The sequence below is a fragment of the Monodelphis domestica genome, chromosome 3 (genome assembly GCF_027887165.1).
Source record: "Monodelphis domestica isolate mMonDom1 chromosome 3, mMonDom1.pri, whole genome shotgun sequence".
Taxonomy (NCBI): domain Eukaryota; kingdom Metazoa; phylum Chordata; class Mammalia; order Didelphimorphia; family Didelphidae; genus Monodelphis; species Monodelphis domestica.
Genome location: NC_077229.1, coordinates 8115102 through 8133386, shown reverse-complemented (window position 1 = coordinate 8133386; position 18285 = coordinate 8115102). Strand labels below are relative to the sequence as shown.

Below are 18285 nucleotides of genomic sequence, written 5' to 3'. Positions count from 1 at the left end.
GTGGGGGGAGGAGAAGAGGATCTCTCGGGTCCCCCCCGCACTGTCTTAGGCCCAAGAGGAGCTTGGAACTCGGGACCTTCCTCGAGAAAGGCAGGAGACCGGAGCACCCTGAACGGAACGCAGGGCGGTCTCTGACGCACAGGGAGGGGCGGGGCGGAATGAAGGGAAGGGCTGGGGGGCGGGGATGGAGGCGGGGCTCACGCTGGAGGCTCCTAAAAAAGGATCAGGAGGAGGGGACACGGAGACAGGAGAGCCAGGCCGAAGGGGCAGTGCGGTGCAGCAATGTAGCTTCTGAACAGGTCGCGCAGAGGCCTCCGGGAACCCGGAAGTGAAGCTCGCCGCCAGCCCCACTCCTCCTCCATACCTGAGCTTTTTCCCGCCTCTACTTCTTAGAAGGCCCTGGATCTCCCTCCGCCTGGCGCCTCCAGCCTTGGTAATTCTGAAGTGGTGGCGGGGGACAGCGGCAAAGGGGGCCAGAGGGAGGGGGGGAGGCAGAGAGCAGGACTGAGTTCGAATCCTCCCGTTTACGAGTTCCTCAGGGGCAGACCCTTTCCGCGGTGACTCTTGGACACCCCCAAAGCCGGGAGCCCCGCCCATCCCCTACGTCCTGGGACCCTGCAGCTAGACGGGGTACAGTTTATCCGGGGCTCCCCGGGTGTCAGACTGGAGTCCACTGTGGCCTTCGGCTTATTCTTTGGGATCTTTTTTCCTGCTAAAATGTCCTGCCTAGAAGGGGGGGGGGGGCGCAGTACCAGAGGTACTTTTACCGCTCCCAGCAATGAAGGCAGAGGAAAGTCACGTGAGGGACTGACTGGAGACTGGCAGGAAGGGGAAGAGAACCCAAAAGGTGAGGGAGGAGGAGGGCCTTCCCCACCGGGAGTACTGCCCTCTGCCCAAGGGAGCACCGTGGAGAGTGCCGGGCCTGCATGGGGAGGGCCTGGGTTCCAGTCTGGTCTCAGACCCTTCCTGTAGTATTAGCGGCTCCCCTTTTGTCTCCGAACCTGCTGCAAGGGCTTCCTAGCTGGAGTCTGGCTGGGCCCCCTGGAGCACCTGGAGGGACCCCCACACCCATCCACCAGGCCAAGGGGGCCTCCTTCAACCCCTCCCCCTCCTCCAGAGCAGGGCTTTGGCTTTGGGCCAGTTTCTTGTCACATTGGGTCTTCCTCCGCCTCTTGGCCACTTACAGGCCTTCTTCCTTTTCCCCCTCCCCCTCCCCCTCTCCTTATCCCCCTCCTACTCCCACCCACCCTGACCCCCTTCACCTGCCTGATTCTCCTGAGATGGTTCAACCCCCAGATGGCCCTCCTTGTGGGCCTCACTTTCCCTCCCCTCCCCTACCCCCTCCTCTCCCCCAGGAGCTCTCTGCTGTCCCCACCTTCCTCCTAATATATCCAGGCAGTCTGGGGGGATGGAAGGAGGGTCTCCATGTAGGGGGAGGGGGATTCTCTCCTGCCCAGCCTGGTGGGGATGGCCCAGGGGGGAAGCCCAACCCTGGGAAGGGGTCTAGGGGCAGAGAGGGGACTTTCCTGGGACCAGGGATGCCTGACCCAGGCATCCTGACACCCACCCAGCTCCTGCTTAGAACTTCCTCTAGTCTGCCCTCAGAGGGGCCCTCTGGGAGGATCCCTGAGCTATGCCTTCCTGCCCCCCACCAGGAGCCAAAGCCCCTTCCTTGCTCCCTTCTTTGCTGCTCCCCGGCAGGCCCCCTTCTTTTGCTGCTCCCCAGCAGGCCTTGGGCTCTCTGACTCCTTCCCATCATGGATTCCCAGCCTCAGCTGTCAGAGGGTCCAAGGCTCCCCACCCCCTCCAGCCTCTAGGGAGACTCCTACTCAGGGTGCAGAGGACCCCTAGCGCCCCCCACCCCCGCCTTGCCCCAGGGGGGATGGGCTGAGCCAGACCCCAGCTGGAGGGAGATCAGGGTAGCTTTCTTGTGAAGTCCAGCTGAGAGCAATTGGCCAGGGAGGGAGTCCAAAGGCAGAGAGGAAGATGGGCTTGTCTCCACTGGGGGAAAGAGGGCTGGGATGGGAATCAGTTAAACATTCCCTGGGCCAAGGGAAGAGCTTTGACTGGAGCTCCATTCAGGGCCCAGAAAGTGGACTGAAGACGGGAGGGGGCAGGAGCCTGAGTGGGGAGATGTAAAAATGAATTTTTCATTACTTTTTTAATTTATCAGGGACCTGGAGGTCCTCCAACATTAGAGATGTGAAGGGATTCGCCAGCTCACAGTTATGGGAAGGAGAAATCATGGACAGGAAGGAGGAAGCATAGAGACAGGAAGTGAGGTAGGAAAAGGATATAAAGGAGGGCCAGCATCAGTTGGTAGGTTTTTCAGTTGCTGACAATTAGGTCTGGCAGTTGGGGGGAAGTTTACTGCTGTGTTGGGCTGGTGTATGGTGGTTGGTTGCTGGAATATAACATTGGGCTTGAGCTTAGTGAGAGAACTTTTGGGTTTGGGGGTTTTGGTTTGGTCTGTTGTTCGGTTCTTTTTCTTTCTTGAACTTTTTGGAATGTGGCTGCTCTTTGACAGATCTAATTGGGGGTGGATTAAACACTGATTGTGTTGGTTTTGATTGGTCTGGATTTGGTTAGAACTCTGTGGGATGGTTGTTATTAGCGGTAGTTATAGGTAGTTATAGGTAGATAGGCAGTTTATAGGCAGTTTAGGTAGTAAATGGAGGTAGTTATAGGATCACTCGTATAGACTTCAGGCAATTTTCTTTCTCTGCCTCTTTCTTATGTTTCTCTCCTTTGCTATATTCGTTTAACTCTATTCTTTGACTATCTCTATTTAACTAAATTGTTCCTTGTAAACCCTGCTAGAAGTTTTCTTTCCTCTGGCTTTGAGGGATGACATTAAGTTACTCCTCTGCCTTTATTCTCATTAAACCTTAAATGATTCAATGCTTCTCCCTTATTTTGTCCAAACTTCTCATTTAACCCTTACAGAGACGAGGCTGGAAAAGCTGGAAGAGCTTCTCCAGAGGGACTCACTGGGGCGGCTTTTCAGCCTGTAAAGGAAGCCTGGGGTACCCGGGATGGTCTCCGAGAGGGACAGACACCCAGCCCAGGTAAGTACATTCCGGCCCCAGATGGGAGCCCCCTCAGCCAGGGAGGCCATTCCCTGTCTCTGACACAAGATCGCTGGGAAGCTGCTGGCTCCTTCCTGCTGGGCCATGTCTATCCCCACGTCCCAAGCAGGAAGAACAGCCCTTCCTGGCCCTCTTCTTGCCTTTGGGAGTGATTCCTGGGCCCTTGGACAGCTCAGACCTCAAGAGTTCCCCCCAGGAGCCGGCTCCCATGCTGTATTTCTCCCTTGGCACAAGTAAGAGGCGAGGACAATCATTGACTCCTTCTTCTTCCCTGAATATGGATCCTGTCTTTCCTCTCTGCTTGTCTGGCTGCACTCGCACCTTCTTCCTCTGCTTCTTTTCACCTGTTCCCTCTTGAGTCTGGCCTGGAACAGAGCCTGAGGGTGTCCCTTGGTCTGTGCCGTCCTCAGGGAAGACTTTGTTCTCTGGTGCTGCTCATTGGCTTCTGCCTGGAATCTTCCCGGGTCTCCCAGTCCTCCAAGTGCCACAGTGGACACCCCCAACCCCACTCAGGACTAGTAGATTGCAGGCAGCAAATATCTCTGGCCTCAGTGTGAGTCCTCATCTCCCTTCACCCACATGAATATTCATCAGTGGAACCCCTTTCTACATCAAGGCAGGGTCTCCATCCTTTCTCCATCTTCTCAGGCTTTGCCTTCTCCTCTGTACCTCCTCCCCTGTATGCTCCTCTCTTTCTGAGATGATAGAGCACCTCCTCAGTCCTCCTCTCAGTCCTATCTGCAGCCTTTCATGCTTTGGGCCCATCTCTACTCCCCATTATTCTCTTTCTCTGGGGTTTAAGGACAGGGTTCTCTCTGTCCTGGTTTAGCTCCTCCAACTCTGCCCTGTGATTCTCTGTCCTCTCTGCTGGCTCCTCCTCTAGATCTTGTAGCACTAAGCCTAGGGTGAGGGAGTTGTTCCAGCCCTCTCTTTAGCCCTCTACTCTTCTCCTTCTGGGCTTCAGCACTTGGTGATCTCATCAGCTACCAGGGATGCAAGCACCACCTCTCTGCTGATGAGTCTCAGATCTCAATTTTCTGCTCCAATCTCTGTGCTGATCTCCAGTCTTTTATCTCTAATCTCCTTACAGGGATTTCACACCAGGTGAACAGGAGACATCTTGAGCTCAGTGTGTCTCAAGTACATTGTTCTCTCTCACCTAGACAGAACCCCCACCTTCTCTGGAGCTGTATCCTCCTAGTCCCTCTGGTTCAAAACCAAGGAGTCTTCTTTCCTCCTCACTGTCCCTTCCCTACATATCCAATGTAAAGCCAGGCCCTGTCAGTTTCACCTTTGCAGCATTTCTCCAATGTCCCCCCTTCTGTGCTGGGTCACTGGTGGAGGCCCACATCACCTCCCTCCTGGACTATTAAGACATCCTGCTGCTGGCTCTGTGTCCCCCAAGGCTCTTCCCACCCCTAGGCCTCCTCCATTCTCCCACCAGAGTGATTTCCCTACAGCTCAGTTATGATTGTGTCACTCCCCTCCTCCATAACCCCCAGTGGCTCCGTGTTCCCTCCAGGGTCAAATACAAACCGTTCTGTTTGGTATTCAAAGCCCTCTTTCCCATCTTCTTATTCATTAGTCCCCAGTCTGTATTCTTGGACCTAGGGTGCCTAGCCTCCTGGATTCCCTCAGCTGGAGACTTTAAAAAGACATACTTTACTTTCTGCCTTAGAGTTGATGGTGAGAATCTCTTGTGAGGCAGCAGATGGCTAAGAGGTAGGCAATTGGGGGGAGACTGGTTTACCAGATGTCACATAGGTAGGAAGTGTCAGAAGTCATATTTGAACCCAGGACCTTCTCTCTCTAGTTCTAGTTCAGTATTCACAGGCACCTAACTACCCCAGAATGGAAAATATTAGGGGGGGGGGGGCTGGTTAACTCTTACCTGCCATCTTGGGAGCAGTTCTAAGATAAATATGACTGATGAGGGTCAAATATGACTGATGAGGGTCAGGCAGTCAGAGTTAGTGACTTACCCAGGATCATACAGCTAGGAAGTGACTGATATCACATTTGAACCCAGGTCTTCCTGACTCCAGATCTGGCACTCTATCCACCATGTGATCTGGCTGGGTCTAGTTCCAGGCATTTTCCAAGGCTTTAAGTCATGTCTGGAATATTTTCCCTCTACATTTCATTTCATTGATCCCTTTAAACTTCCTCTAAGTCCCAGCTAAAGACTAGAAACTTTCTGCAGGAAACCTTCCCTGGTCCCTCTGGGTCAGAGTGCCTTTATTCTTTCCGTTCTTCCCCATTTCTCCTAGGCAGAGCTTGCTGGGTGTCCATGTGTCTGTGTATTGTCTCCCCCTGCACTGAGAGCTCCTGGAGGAAAAGGACTGACCTTTGCCTCTTGGGGAATCCCCAGAAGGGCAGAACAAGTGCTGAATGTAGAGGAGATGGAAATGACAGTTTCCGGTCCTTGAGGTGCCCCCGTGTATCCCTGTCTTCTCAGTATCTGCCTCCTCTTCTCCCCTGTGGTTGTGCAGTCCAACACAAGCAGCATCCTCCTGGAGCAGAAGGGAGGCCCCAGGAATCTTCCCCGGATCCCCTCTGTCTTTGCCTTCACCTTTAGCTCCCCCCTGAGTTTCCTCCTTCCTCCCTTTCTCCTTGTCTGTAGTTCTTACAAGAAGCCTCTTTCTGGTCTCTCTGCTGTTCAGCTGCTGCTGCTGTTGTCTTCATTCACTCCTGCATTTCTGCTGCTCAGGGTGTTCAAGAAGCAAATGATCTCTTCCCTTCTGGGTCTCTTCCTAAAAACTCTGCAGACTCCTCTTTACTAGGGAACATCTGCTGTTCTGTCCAGCATTGTGAAGCTCTTATTTACAGGTGTTGGGAGTGAAATTTAACCAGAGGGTAAACTGAGGCAGCTCTCCAAGGACGACAAGCAGTGGAATGCTGCCTGTCAATAAAAGAGTTCAGGGGCTCCCCTCTGTTAATGCTCCCTAAGCAGAAGGCTCTTTGATAGGTTTGGGGAGCAAAGAACAAAGAACAGACATGGTAAGTGATATCTGTCGTAGAATGGTCATAGAGCTGGGATGATCAGGGATATGTGACTGGCTGGAATAATCAGTAATAAGGGCCAACAGTGCCCCACCCCTCCTTCTGTCCTCAGACTAAGCAGAGATTCTGGTGTGAGTCCAGTGCAAGGTCAGGATTCTGATTTTGGGCAGGAAACCAGCCCTGTCTGAGATGGGTACAGGCTGTAGAAAGACTAAACAGACTCCCTGGGGCTCTCCTGAACCTTCCAAGGCCAGCGGATGCCTTGAAATGAGGCCAGAACAGTGATGAAGTGCCGAAGAGCTGGATTCTGCACTTCTCCCATTACAGGCTGGTTGAGTATGGAGCTGAGCCAGGAGGCAGAGATGCAGGACTCAGGCAGTTACCAGACAAAAGAAGTTACAGGTCAAGAGGATCAATAAGTCAATGATCCCAGATCACCTCAGCCTTCTCTGAGGAGGGTTCACCTGAGCTGTATCCCGAGTCCCCGAGCTCTGTGGAGCACCTTCTCTCCTTTGTCTTGTCTTCCACAGAGTTATAAGTAAAGACGGATATGCGGGCTCATTACCAAATTGGAGAGCATTTATTGGGGGAGAGAGAGATGGAGAGAGGGGGAGAGAGAGAGAGAGAGAGAGAGAGAGAGAGAGAGAGAGAGAGAGAGAGAGAGAGAGAGAGAGAGAGAGAGAAAGAGAAAGGGAGATAGACAGAGACAGAGACAGAGAAATGGGGAGAGAGAGAGAGAGGGAGAGACAGAGAGAAAGACAGAGAAGGAGAGACAGACAGAGAGAAGGAGAGAGAGCGAGCTCAGCCTTTCTAGATCTCCTCCATTCAGCTTGCTCAGGCTGGGCTTGCCAGAGATCAAGAGATTAGGGAAGCTCAGAGACAAATCCCCAGCCCAGAGAGCCAGTCAATTCCAGGGCAGTACAAAAGCCCCCTCTCCTGCCTTTTACCTTCCCTCCCAACCCCGCATCCCCGCCACCCCCCTCAGTGGCTCTGACAGGTTGGTGACTCACACCGATGCTGGCTATCCTGGGACACAACAACAGGGCCACAGAAAGCGTGACTGACTCCTACATCCCACCCTGGTTCCCTGGGATCCAGGCTACCCTGGAGGTCCCCTAGAGGTTTCCCTTCACACACTACAAACTCCTCGGCTTCCCTCCGGAGCCTCCTAGAGCTGCTCTTCTCAAGCCTCCTTTGGGCTCTTCCAGACTCAGCTTCTAGTGCTGTCTCTGACACTGACAAAGGGCGGGACCTTTGGGCCCTTCCCTCCTCTGTGGGTCAGTTTCCTCCTGTGACTGACCAGAGGTGGACTCTTCCTTGTGATGTGAGTTTCAGCCCTCTGTGCTCTCTCTTGGACTTCTCTAGGAGGTGGTGATGTTCCAGGATGTGGCTGTGGACTTCACTTGGGAGGAGTGGCGCCTCTTGTCTCCTCCCCAGAAGGAGCTGTACAGGGAGGTGATGCTGGAGAATGCCCGGAACCTGCTCTCTGTGGGTAAGGAGCCTCTGCTTGCTGCCCGAGTCTGCCATCCAAGGGAATGTTGAGCTGAGCAGCAGGCAGGGGTGGGAGGAGTTTTCAGACATGAGGAAGGGATGAGGGCTGGTATGGCCAGTCCCCGAGCCAGGGCCCTCCTGCTGCCTAGTTCTGGTGTAATGGGACTTTGGGGGCTCCCTTTGGTGCTCTTGAAGTCCGAGTTCTGATGAGTGTTGGAGAGTCTCAGACGTAGAAGTAATCTTGGTGTTGAATCCATCTCATCCCTCCCTGGCTCGCAATTTGTTTCCCAAACCCCTCTGGGAAAGCTCTTCTGGAGGATTTTCCTCCCACCTTCTTCCCCTCTAGGGTGGATCTACTACTGGGGATCTTTTTAACCAGCAGAAACTCGTAGCTCTCAGCTCCTTGGTGTCCCTAGGAGACGTGATTTGTCCTTAGTCTTCCTTTTGATTGCCCTAAGCCTCCAGCAGAGCCAGTAAGGAAGGCAGGCAAAGGACAAAGCATTCATAATGACATGCTCTTAGCCTGGGTTTCTATCTAGGGTTTTCTCTGTAATTTTCTGGCACTTCTTCCTCACTTTCATGTTCCTAATTTAGTGCCACAATTACCCCCATTTTCCAGATGAGAAAATACATTCAACAAAGTGGCTTGTTCTGAAGCACCCACATAGGAGCTGCTTGTGGTAAAATGTTAACTGAGGTCTTGCTGCCTCTGATTCCCAGCTCCTTAGCCCTCTCCTTCTGGCTGCCTCTCATTTCCTGATAATGGAAAACTATGGCCTGAGTACAGGCTTCTCTGAATTAAATCCCCTAAAACCTATCATTCTGGTTCTAGATTGGTTCCCTAAACGTCTTCCTCATTCCTCTCCCTTCCCTAAATGCTGGGGAGACTGTCCTCCAGCAGTCCTTGTAAGCCTCCTATAGGCCTTGCTTGCCCTTCTCTGTGATTGTCAAGATGAATGGACTGACTGAGAGACAGCATTGAATCCAAAGAGAATTGTTGAGTTCTCCAGGAGAGGAGGCAGAGACTCCCCAAGAGAAGAGTCCAGGAGGCTCAGAGAGGTGTCAAGGAGGGAGGAGCAGGCAGGGTGTTGGGAGGAGAGCTGATCCCTTGAGGTCCCTGTGTCTGGGGCTTCATACTGAGGCAGAACACTGATGATTGGAGCCATTTTGGGACATCAGGAGTTTCTTCCAGAATGGACTCAAACAGGGTGGGAGGGGGGCTATTGCTCATTCCAGGTCCCCCAAGAGGGTAACAGGCACATCCTACTCTGGGCTCCTGCATTACAAACCCTGAGAGATAAGGGCAGACTCCTGCAGGAACCCCAAGGACAGAGTCTCAGAGTGGAGTCACTGGCTAGATTTAGGGGAAGGAGGACCCAACTTAGAATTCTTGGGCAAGTCACTGAACCCCCTGTACCTCAGTTTCTCTCTCTGTAAGATGATGCTATTGGACTCCATTTCCTATCACTTCCCTTCAGTATTTTGGGATCCCAGCTGCAGGGAAACCAATCACAGGAGGGAAGGCTCTGAAGGGAAGGAGCACTAGAGAGGTCTAGTTTCACTCAGATGATCCAGGGATAAAGAAGTGTTGGGGAATGGAAATCTATTTAGTTCAACAGAGAAATCAGGAACTAGAGGAGTGAAGAGAATTGATAGTTAAAGGAGAAAAGTAATCTAAGGAGGAAATAATCCAAACTCTAAAGATAAAAATAAACACCATTTGCATATGGGCCCTATTATGTGTCATACACATTATAAATATTATCTCATTAGATTCTCATAGGAACTCCAGGAGTCACTTAATATTATTACGTTCATGTTATAGTTGCGGAGCCTGAGACCAGCAGAGCTCCTGTGACTTGCCCAGGCTTAAAAGTCCTGGCAAGTTTCTGAGGTATGATGAGAGTCCACCACCACCCATATTGGGATTCTTAAGAAGAATATCATGAAAGTGCCAGCATCTGTATGAGGTGGGAAAGAAAAAGAGAATTGTAGGAGCTTTCTTGCCCGTTTCTTCATAAATGGATCAAGGACTCAACTTACTCTATGAGACATATTTTTATACATGGAAAATGACATGTTTTTGTAGTAGGAGTTTAAGAGTAGGGAACAGAACAAAATCTTTTGTGCATTGAATGAATGCTAAAAAGAGTGCTGAATTTCTTCATCTGATCTCAGATACTGGGGAAAAAAAAATAAGGTCGAAAGCAATCACAAAGGGAATTCCATCATGCTTACAGAGAAGCTAGATGATGAAATGGAAATGTTTAGTCTACATGCACCCAGTGTTGTCTACCTAGGATGAGAGGATTGAATATATAGACAGTGAAAACCAAAGCAAAAAGATTGAAAGGGAATGGTCTAGTACCGTGGACAGAGCATGTCTAGCCACAGGATTTGGTCTCAGCTACCTGGATTTTGGGTCAAGTCACTCATCCAACCTTTCCTGAGTCACGGTCCATGTTAGGAATGTAATAAAGCTAGCTTGTCCCGAATCCCAGATTTCTTATGAAGAGCCTGTGAGATCACATGAGAGCCTCCTTATTATTTAAATTGTTCTTTAGCTTTGAGGCCATGGTATTTTCAAAGGATGGATTGTGCCCATTTTAGTTGGAAGCTTTCTTAATTGAGGAAATAAGATATAAAGCAGGTTATTGTCTGACAGTGGAGGAAAGGAGATAAGAGTTATATATGTGTATATGTTGCTCTATATGTATGTTTTACTGTTTGTTTCTTTTAGAAAGAGAGATCAGACCTGAAATGAAGCTGATTGCAACAGATTTGAGCCTCTCTGTGGAAGAAATGAACCTACAAAGATTCATGAGTGATTGTCCCGATAACTTTGCTTTCAGGGAATTCTGTGTTGCACCTCAAAATTCATCTGATATTGAACATCAAGGAATTCACTCTGGGGAAAAATCTAGTGAAGATAATCAGTGTGGAAAGACTTTTATGCAAAGGGCCATTCGTGTGGGACATCAGAGAATGCACTCTTTTAAGAAACCTTATGAATGCAACCAATTTGGAAAGACATTCAGTCAGAGCTGCAGTCTTGCTATACATCAGAGAATCTACACTGTGGAGAAACCTTTTGAATGCAACCAATGTGGAAAGCCATTCACATATTACTCCAGTCTAACTAGACATCAGAGAATCCACACTGGAGAGAAACCTTATGAATGCAACCAATGTGGAAAGACATTCAGTTGCAGCTCCCATCTTGCTGTACATCAGAGAATCCACTCTGGGGAGAAGCCTTATGAATGCAACCTATGTGGAAAGACATTCAGTCGGAGTTCCAGTTGTACTAGACATCAGAAAATCCACTCTGGGGAGAAACCTTATGAATGCAACCTATGTGGAAAGACATTCAGTCGGAGCTTCAGTCTTGTTGAACATCAGAGAATCCACACTGGTGAGAAACCTTATGAATGCAACGAATGTGGAAAGACATTCCGTCAGAGCTCTAGTCTTGCTGTACATCAGAGAATTCACTCTGGCGAGAAACCTTATGAATGCAACCAATGTGGAAAGACATTCAATATGAGCTCCAGTCTTGCTGTACATGAGAGAATTCACTCTGGAGAGAGACCTTATGAATGTAAGAAATGTGGAAAGGCATTTATTATGAGCTCCCATCTTGTTAAACATCATAGAATGCATACTGGGGAGAAACCTTATGAATGCAACCAATGTGGAAAGACATTCAGTCTGAGCTCCCATCTTGCTAGACATCAAAAAATCCACTCTGGCGAGAAACCTTATGAATGTAAGCAATGTGGAAAGACATTCTGTCGGAGCTTCAGTCTTGTTGAACATCAGAGAATCCACACTGGTGAGAAACCTTATGAATGCAACCAATGTGGAAAGACATTCCGTCAGAGCTCCAATCTTGCTGTACATCAGAGAATCCACTCTGGCAAGAAACCTTATGAATGCAACCAATGTGGAAAGACATTCAGTCGCAGCTCCTATCTTGCTATACATCAGAGAATCGACACTGGGGAGACACCTTATAAATGCAACCAATGTGGAAAGACATTCAGTATGAGCTCATACCTTGCTGTACATCAGAGAATCCACTCTGGCGAGAAACCTTATGAATGCAACCAATGTGGAAAGACATTCAGTATGAGATCCAATCTTACTGTACATCAGAGAATCCACTCTGGCGAGAAACCTTATGAATGCAACCAGTGTGGAAAAGGATTCAGTCGGAACTCCAGTCTTGCTGTACATCAGAGAATCCACACTGGGGAGAAACCTTATGATTGCAAGAAATGTGGAAAGACATTCAGTCTGCGCTCCTATCTTGCTAGTCATCAGAGAATCCACACTGGGGAGAAGCCTTATGAATGCAACCAATGTGGAAAGACATTCAGTCGGAGCTCCTATCTTGCTGAACATCAGAGAATACACTCTGGAGAGAAGCCTTATGAATGCAACCAATGTGGAAAGACATTCAGTCGGAGCGCCTATCTTGCTGAACATCAGAGAATCCACACTGGTGAGAAACCTTATGATTGCAAGAAATGTGGAAAGACATTCAGTCTGCATTCCCATCTTGCTCGACATCAGAGAATCCACACTGGGGAGAAACCTTATGAATGTAACCAATGTGGAAAGACATTCAGTCAGAGCTCCTATCTTGCTGTACATCAGAGAATCCACTCTAGGGAGAAACCTTATAAATGCAACCAATGTGGAAAGACATTCAGTCGCAGCTCTTATCTTGCTGTACATCAGAGAATCCACTCTGGGGAGAAACCTTATGAATGCAACCAATGTGGAAAGACATTCAGTCAGAGCTCCTATCTTGCTGTACATCAGAGAATCCACACCGGGGAGAAAACTTATGAATGCAAGAAATGTAGAAAGACATTCAGTCAGAGCTCATACCTTGCTGTACATCAGAGAATCCACACCAGGGAGAAACCTTAATAATAAAAGCTATGTGGAAACATGTTCATATGCAGCTCCAGTCTTGCTATGGTGTTTAGGAAATTTACTCTACCCCCCTTTCTTGGGCAGTATATACCTTGTTTGAGACTGAACTTGATGCCGGTGAGGATTATGTGATGGAATCCATTGAGTGAGGATAGAATGGCAACAAGAAAAAGGTAGCAATAGAGTTGAGAGATCAGGAGATGACAACAAGGTGATATCCCATTCAGTGCCCCCTGGACTGCCCTCCTGACAACACTGGCAAAAAAGATAGCCATGGTTGGCTTCTGGGATGAGATTTGTAAGTTAGTGGTGTAAAAATGGAGATTTTGATCCCTAGACTTCAATCCCGAGAAGTTCTTGGTATTTCCCTAGATTCCCTATAATTTCACCTCAGTCTCCACCTGGGTGAGATCACAATGAGTGTTTAATTGGCAGTCTCTGCCTCCCTCTCACTGGGCCATTGCAATAATGGGGTAAGTAAGGTGAGCGTGAGCACTCTGAATGGGCTAATTAGCCCTACCACATGGTTTCTTATTTTGTGTTTTCTTTATTCCTTGATTTCTAACAATCCTTAATAAACCTCATAAAATACAATATTTTAATAATCAGAGATATTTTAATTTTTTCTAAAGATAGCCTAGATGATTTTTTAAGCCACGTTTCTCCAAGGCTTTTCAGCAAAGCCTCTTGATGTACTCGCACCTGCTGCCTGTTTGCCTGCTTCTGCTCTTGCCTCCATTCATTTGCTTTTGACCTGCTTGACCCAAAGTGCTCTCCTGTATCCAACCCGCCTCAGCCCTACCCCAACTGATTTCCAGCCTCTCAACCGGATCACCCCAGGCCAGCTCCAGGACACAGACTTCTGGTAGCAGCCCCTTGTGTCTTAGAAACCAGCTGGTAAAAATGAGGGTGTCTTTTCCTTAGGCTATAATTATCCTCCACATGGAAGGGAACCACAGTGTGGTGGAATGAGGAAAAGGTAGAGACTTTTTGAAACAGGAAGTGTGGAGTATTCTATGAGAGAGCAGTGTATTACTTATTATAAACAGCCTCCAATTTTAGGATTTTTTTTTTTTGAGTGTACTGATACTTTCATTAATCTCATCTGAGATTCAGGAAAGGAATTCGTCTCCCTGCAACTCTGTTGTTTGGGCCTGCCCAATTTGAGATTCCAAAAACCCACCCTCACTATGGATGGGCAGCTGGGTGGCTCAGTGGATTGAGAGCCAGGCCTAGAGATGGGAGGTCCTAGGGTAAAATCTGGCCTCTGACACTTCCTAGCTGTGTGACCCTGGGCAAGTCACTTGACCCCCATTGCCTACTCCTTACCAGTCTTCTGCCTTGGAAAGAATCCCATACTTCTGATAAATAGTATCTCAAGGGATAAAAACAACAAAACCCCAAGGAACTTTAATGAGACTGGAGGTTATATTTTAAGGCATTTCAGACTCCAATGTTTTTTTAAAAAATCTATTTTATTGCATTTTACTGTTTTGTTTAAGATTTTATTTTGTTGGTTTCAAGTTCATATAATAATGTATTCAATACTATTCTGTTACACTGAATCATTTTGATGTACTGGGTTTTTAACTACTGTTATATTCTTTTGCTTTTCCCCTATAACTACACTGAACAAATATTGAATGAGCCCATATAAAAACAACTTTTTTCTACTTTTGATTTTGTAAATCGTCACATAGAGGATGGATGGACTTCTTTACCATTGTATAACAACCTTTGAAAAATTTAATGAGCTAAAGGTCTCAAATTGATTTTATGGGTACTTTAGAAGTGATTTTTATATTTTTTTTTCAACTCCGCTCATTTTTTCTGCCTCTAAGAGGAGGTAAGGTCCATTTCAGTAACTGAGGTGAAATACAATTTTAAACCCCACCTACCACATTTATAAAAAATGTGAATGAATGGGACATCACAGTCTCATACCAAAGGAGCTGGGAAGTTAATCCCAGGGAATGTTACCCATGGATGACTCCCAAAAGAGGAGCATCTCTCATTTATAACTTCAGCTCACTTTACCCAACATCAACAGTACAGTGGTTTCGTTTATTTGTTTTTTTCCTAGACTCCTCTGCCACATTTTTTAATGATATCTATATTTCTTCAGGATGTTCTAGACACAAATGAGTTTTACTTAATTCAAAAAAGTATTTGCCAAGGTTGAAAGATTTGCTACACCTAAAAAAAATTGTGACCAATATCCATCAGTTCATAGGCTTTTAAAGAAATGCCATACATCAAATTATGTGAAATATGATAGTGGGTTTGTTTCCTATTGTAATTAACTGGGCTATTGTGAATTTTAGGGATTTGCTTTACTACTGTTCTTTATTTTTTTAAAAAACTGTTACTTTGTGAAATTCATTTCCTCATACTCACACTTGATCATGGCCAGGTATGAAGAGGAAATGGATCTCTAGTTTGGTGAGAAACTTTTGTATTCTACATTTCCTTAGCTGACAGAGTGTGTCAATGATTATAAGCTATATTTTTGAATTTTAAAACTTTTATTATATTTTTCTTGCATGTGCAATATACCATTTCAGTTTCATTTTTTCTCTCCTTTTTATTTTTGAAGCACATGTCAACAGTATTATGATTTTAATTTTTTTTATTTTGCTGTAATATAAGTTTAAAATATATTTGCTATAATGTCAATGTATACCCAAAAGCTTGAGACTATAAAAATGATGCCATTGATTGTTTAAAAGAAATTTGGGGACTTTGCTTAATGATTGTTTGATTCCAGGACAAGGGAATAAAAAAAAATAAAGCTGAACTGCACAGTGTCAAAGGTGCACAGATTTAACTTTAGTATTGCCGAAAGAGCACACAGGTCAAAAAAAGGAGAAACCAATCCAGGTAGGATTGATGCACTTTTAAGCCAATACAAAGGACTTGAACTTAGTGTGACACTCGAGATAACAACGCTTGGCATATGTTAAAACGTAGGACTTCTTGTATCCACACTCCTTGTGAAAATACTCACAGACAAGTATCTCAAATTTGTCTCCTACCTGGCTCCTATAATCTAGTCCCTTTTCCTTTCTTTCATAATGTGGCAACTCCTTGTAGTCCTGGCTACTAACTGGGTAAATGCTTAATTGCTTCCATCATTTTAATTGGGCCCTGATTCAAGGACCTGTTATAGATTTAGTTGTCCTTTACTTAGAATTTTTACACATAAGACTTTGATAGTCTATATTTCATCCAGAAATTATCTTTTTTATTTTAGATTTTTTTTACTTCTCTTACCAATTGATTCATATACCTCAAAACTCAGCCATGTATCCCTAAGTGATCCCTGAGTTTTTCAATCACCCTGTTCAGAAGGGCATGTAAAAATATTATTTTAAATTGCAACATTTAAATTTCTTTTGAGAGTAATTTTAGGTTAAGGAACATGCTACCTCTCCAGAACATGAACTGTTTGGAGGAGACACCATGAAGATGGCTCCACAGATCACAAGCTACTACAGGAAGATCCAGATTGAACCTTGGGGTTCGGTTGATTGAACTGAAGGTTGATTGAATATTTATTTTCTTTGTACACTCTTGTGCCAAAGGGGACTGCCCCTTAACTGGCTTTTTGTCAATGCGCCAATCAATTATTGGTTTTGTTCTCTTCCTCTTATCTTAAAATTATTATATTTTCATAGCTGATATGCTTACAAGACCCATCGGAGAGACTAGTCTTCCTTGGGCCGCAAGGGGAAGGTAAAAATGGAACCCCAGACTTCAGTCCCCAGAAATCGTTGGTATTTCCCTAAATTCCCTATAATCTCACCTCAGTCGCCACCTAGGCGAGATCACAATGGGTATTTAACTGACAGTCTGCCTCCCTCTCATTCATCATTTCAATGATGTAGTAAAGTAAGCTAAGCGTGGGCACTCTGAATGGGTAATCAGCCCTTCCAAGTGGTTTCTTATTTTGTATTTACTTTATTCCTTGATTTCTAATGATCCTTGATAAACCTCATGAAATACAATATTTTTATTACTAGAGATAACTTAATTTTTACAGTGGGCTGAGAAAAGATTTGATAAACTGAAGCAAGAGCAGATATCCCATCTCTTTCAGTTTTCTTGCTAGCTGGATTTCCCTATGAGCATGGCTTTGGTGCCCTAATGATGGCCACAGAATAGCAAGCTCAATGGACCAGCAAGGAAAGTATCTCCTATTTTTCTCTCTTTTCTCCCTACTACCTTAGATTAAATAAAATGAACTGCAGGCCAGTTTCACATCACAGACATTCACACTGAACTCTCACCTTGCTCACAATCAGACAATTTACGATGTCATAAGGTCTCCTAAGATTTGGTCCAAATGGGCATATGATTTAGACCTAAAGTAGGATCCCATGAGAAAATTGAGGGAACATAGAATAGTTTACCTTTAAGATCAATTTATTGATAAGGGAAGATTTTATGACCAAATAAGAAATTGATAACATTTGGAGGTATAAAATAGGTAGATTTTTTATATTAAATTCAAAACTGTACAAACAAAAGTAATTGAACCAATATTAAAAGTGGAAACAAAGAGTTATTTACAACTATGTTCAAATAAATACTTTAGTTTTTAAAAAATTCTAACCCTATTCTCAATTGTCTTTATTTATCATAGCCTCTGGTTCTAAAGAGGAGTTAATTTAGGAATGAAATAATGTCTATATAAATCACTTGAAGATTTTCTCAAAAATTTCTATAAGGCAAAAATTAAAAGGTAACAAGATATCTTGGATTTCAAATATGAAATAAAATTGTTGACATTCCAATTGTGAATTTTAAAAGTATTCTGCCCTAATTAAAATCTCCATAAAACCCAGCTGACTTGGGTATTTTCATATTTGGGAATTTTTCCCATGGCGCCCACTTATTTTTTTTTTAAACCCTTACCTTCCGTCTTGGAGTCAATACTGTGTATTGGCTCCAAGGCAGAAGAGTGGTAAGGGTAGGCAATGGGGGTCAAGTGACTTGCCCAGGGTCACACAGCTGGGAAGTGTCTGAGGCCAGATTTGAACCTAGGACCTCCCGTCTCTAGGGCTAGCTCTCAATTCACTGAGCTACCCAGCTGCCCCCGCACCCACTTATTTTTGATTTAAATCAAGACACTAAAAATTATCTTTACAGTTTTGGCAATTAACAGTCATGAAACCCACATTTTTGTGGTCACATATGTCAGAAGATTATGCACTATAATTTATACCAGGAATGAAGGACTAGATCAGTATTAGGAAAACAACAGTATAATTGGACATATTAATATCAAAACCTACAAAAACCACAGGTTATTTTGTGATCATATTGGTTGCCACTTTTTACAGTGCAATAGCATGATTACATTCATATACCACAACTTGTTCAGCTGTTCCAAAATTGATCAGCATCCCTTCAATTTTCAGTTATTTGACACACAAAAAAAAACCAAACCAGATAATATAAATATTTTTGTACAAGTAGGTTTGTTTCCCCTGTCTTCTGTCTCTTTGGGATAAAGGCCTAGGAGTGCTATCATTTGGGTTAAAGAGTAGATATATATAGTTGTGACAAAACAAAAACAAAAAGATATGATGTAGTTGTGGCAATGACCGAGACTGCTCAGTGACAAGACTTTGACCAGACTTTTGACTTTTGACAAGATTTTTGACAAGAGTTTGACCAGAATCAGGAGTCATTCCCCAACTGAAAAATGGTCAAAAGATAAGAACAAGTAATTTTTAGAAAAAGAAACCAA

General features: G+C 45.6%; 1 protein-coding gene across 1 annotated transcript; it reads left to right on the top strand.

Annotated features, from left to right (window-relative positions):
• Nucleotides 1-223: 223 nt before the first annotated feature.
• LOC130458160 (zinc finger protein 420-like) lies at nucleotides 224-17980 on the top strand. Its single transcript, XM_056821269.1, has 4 exons — nucleotides 224-433; nucleotides 2947-3068; nucleotides 7458-7584; nucleotides 10324-17980. The coding sequence occupies exons 2-4, from the start codon at nucleotides 3036-3038 to the stop codon at nucleotides 12522-12524; spliced, it is 2361 nt and encodes a 786-aa protein (XP_056677247.1). The 5' UTR covers nucleotides 224-433; nucleotides 2947-3035; the 3' UTR covers nucleotides 12525-17980.
• Nucleotides 17981-18285: the final 305 nt, after the last annotated feature.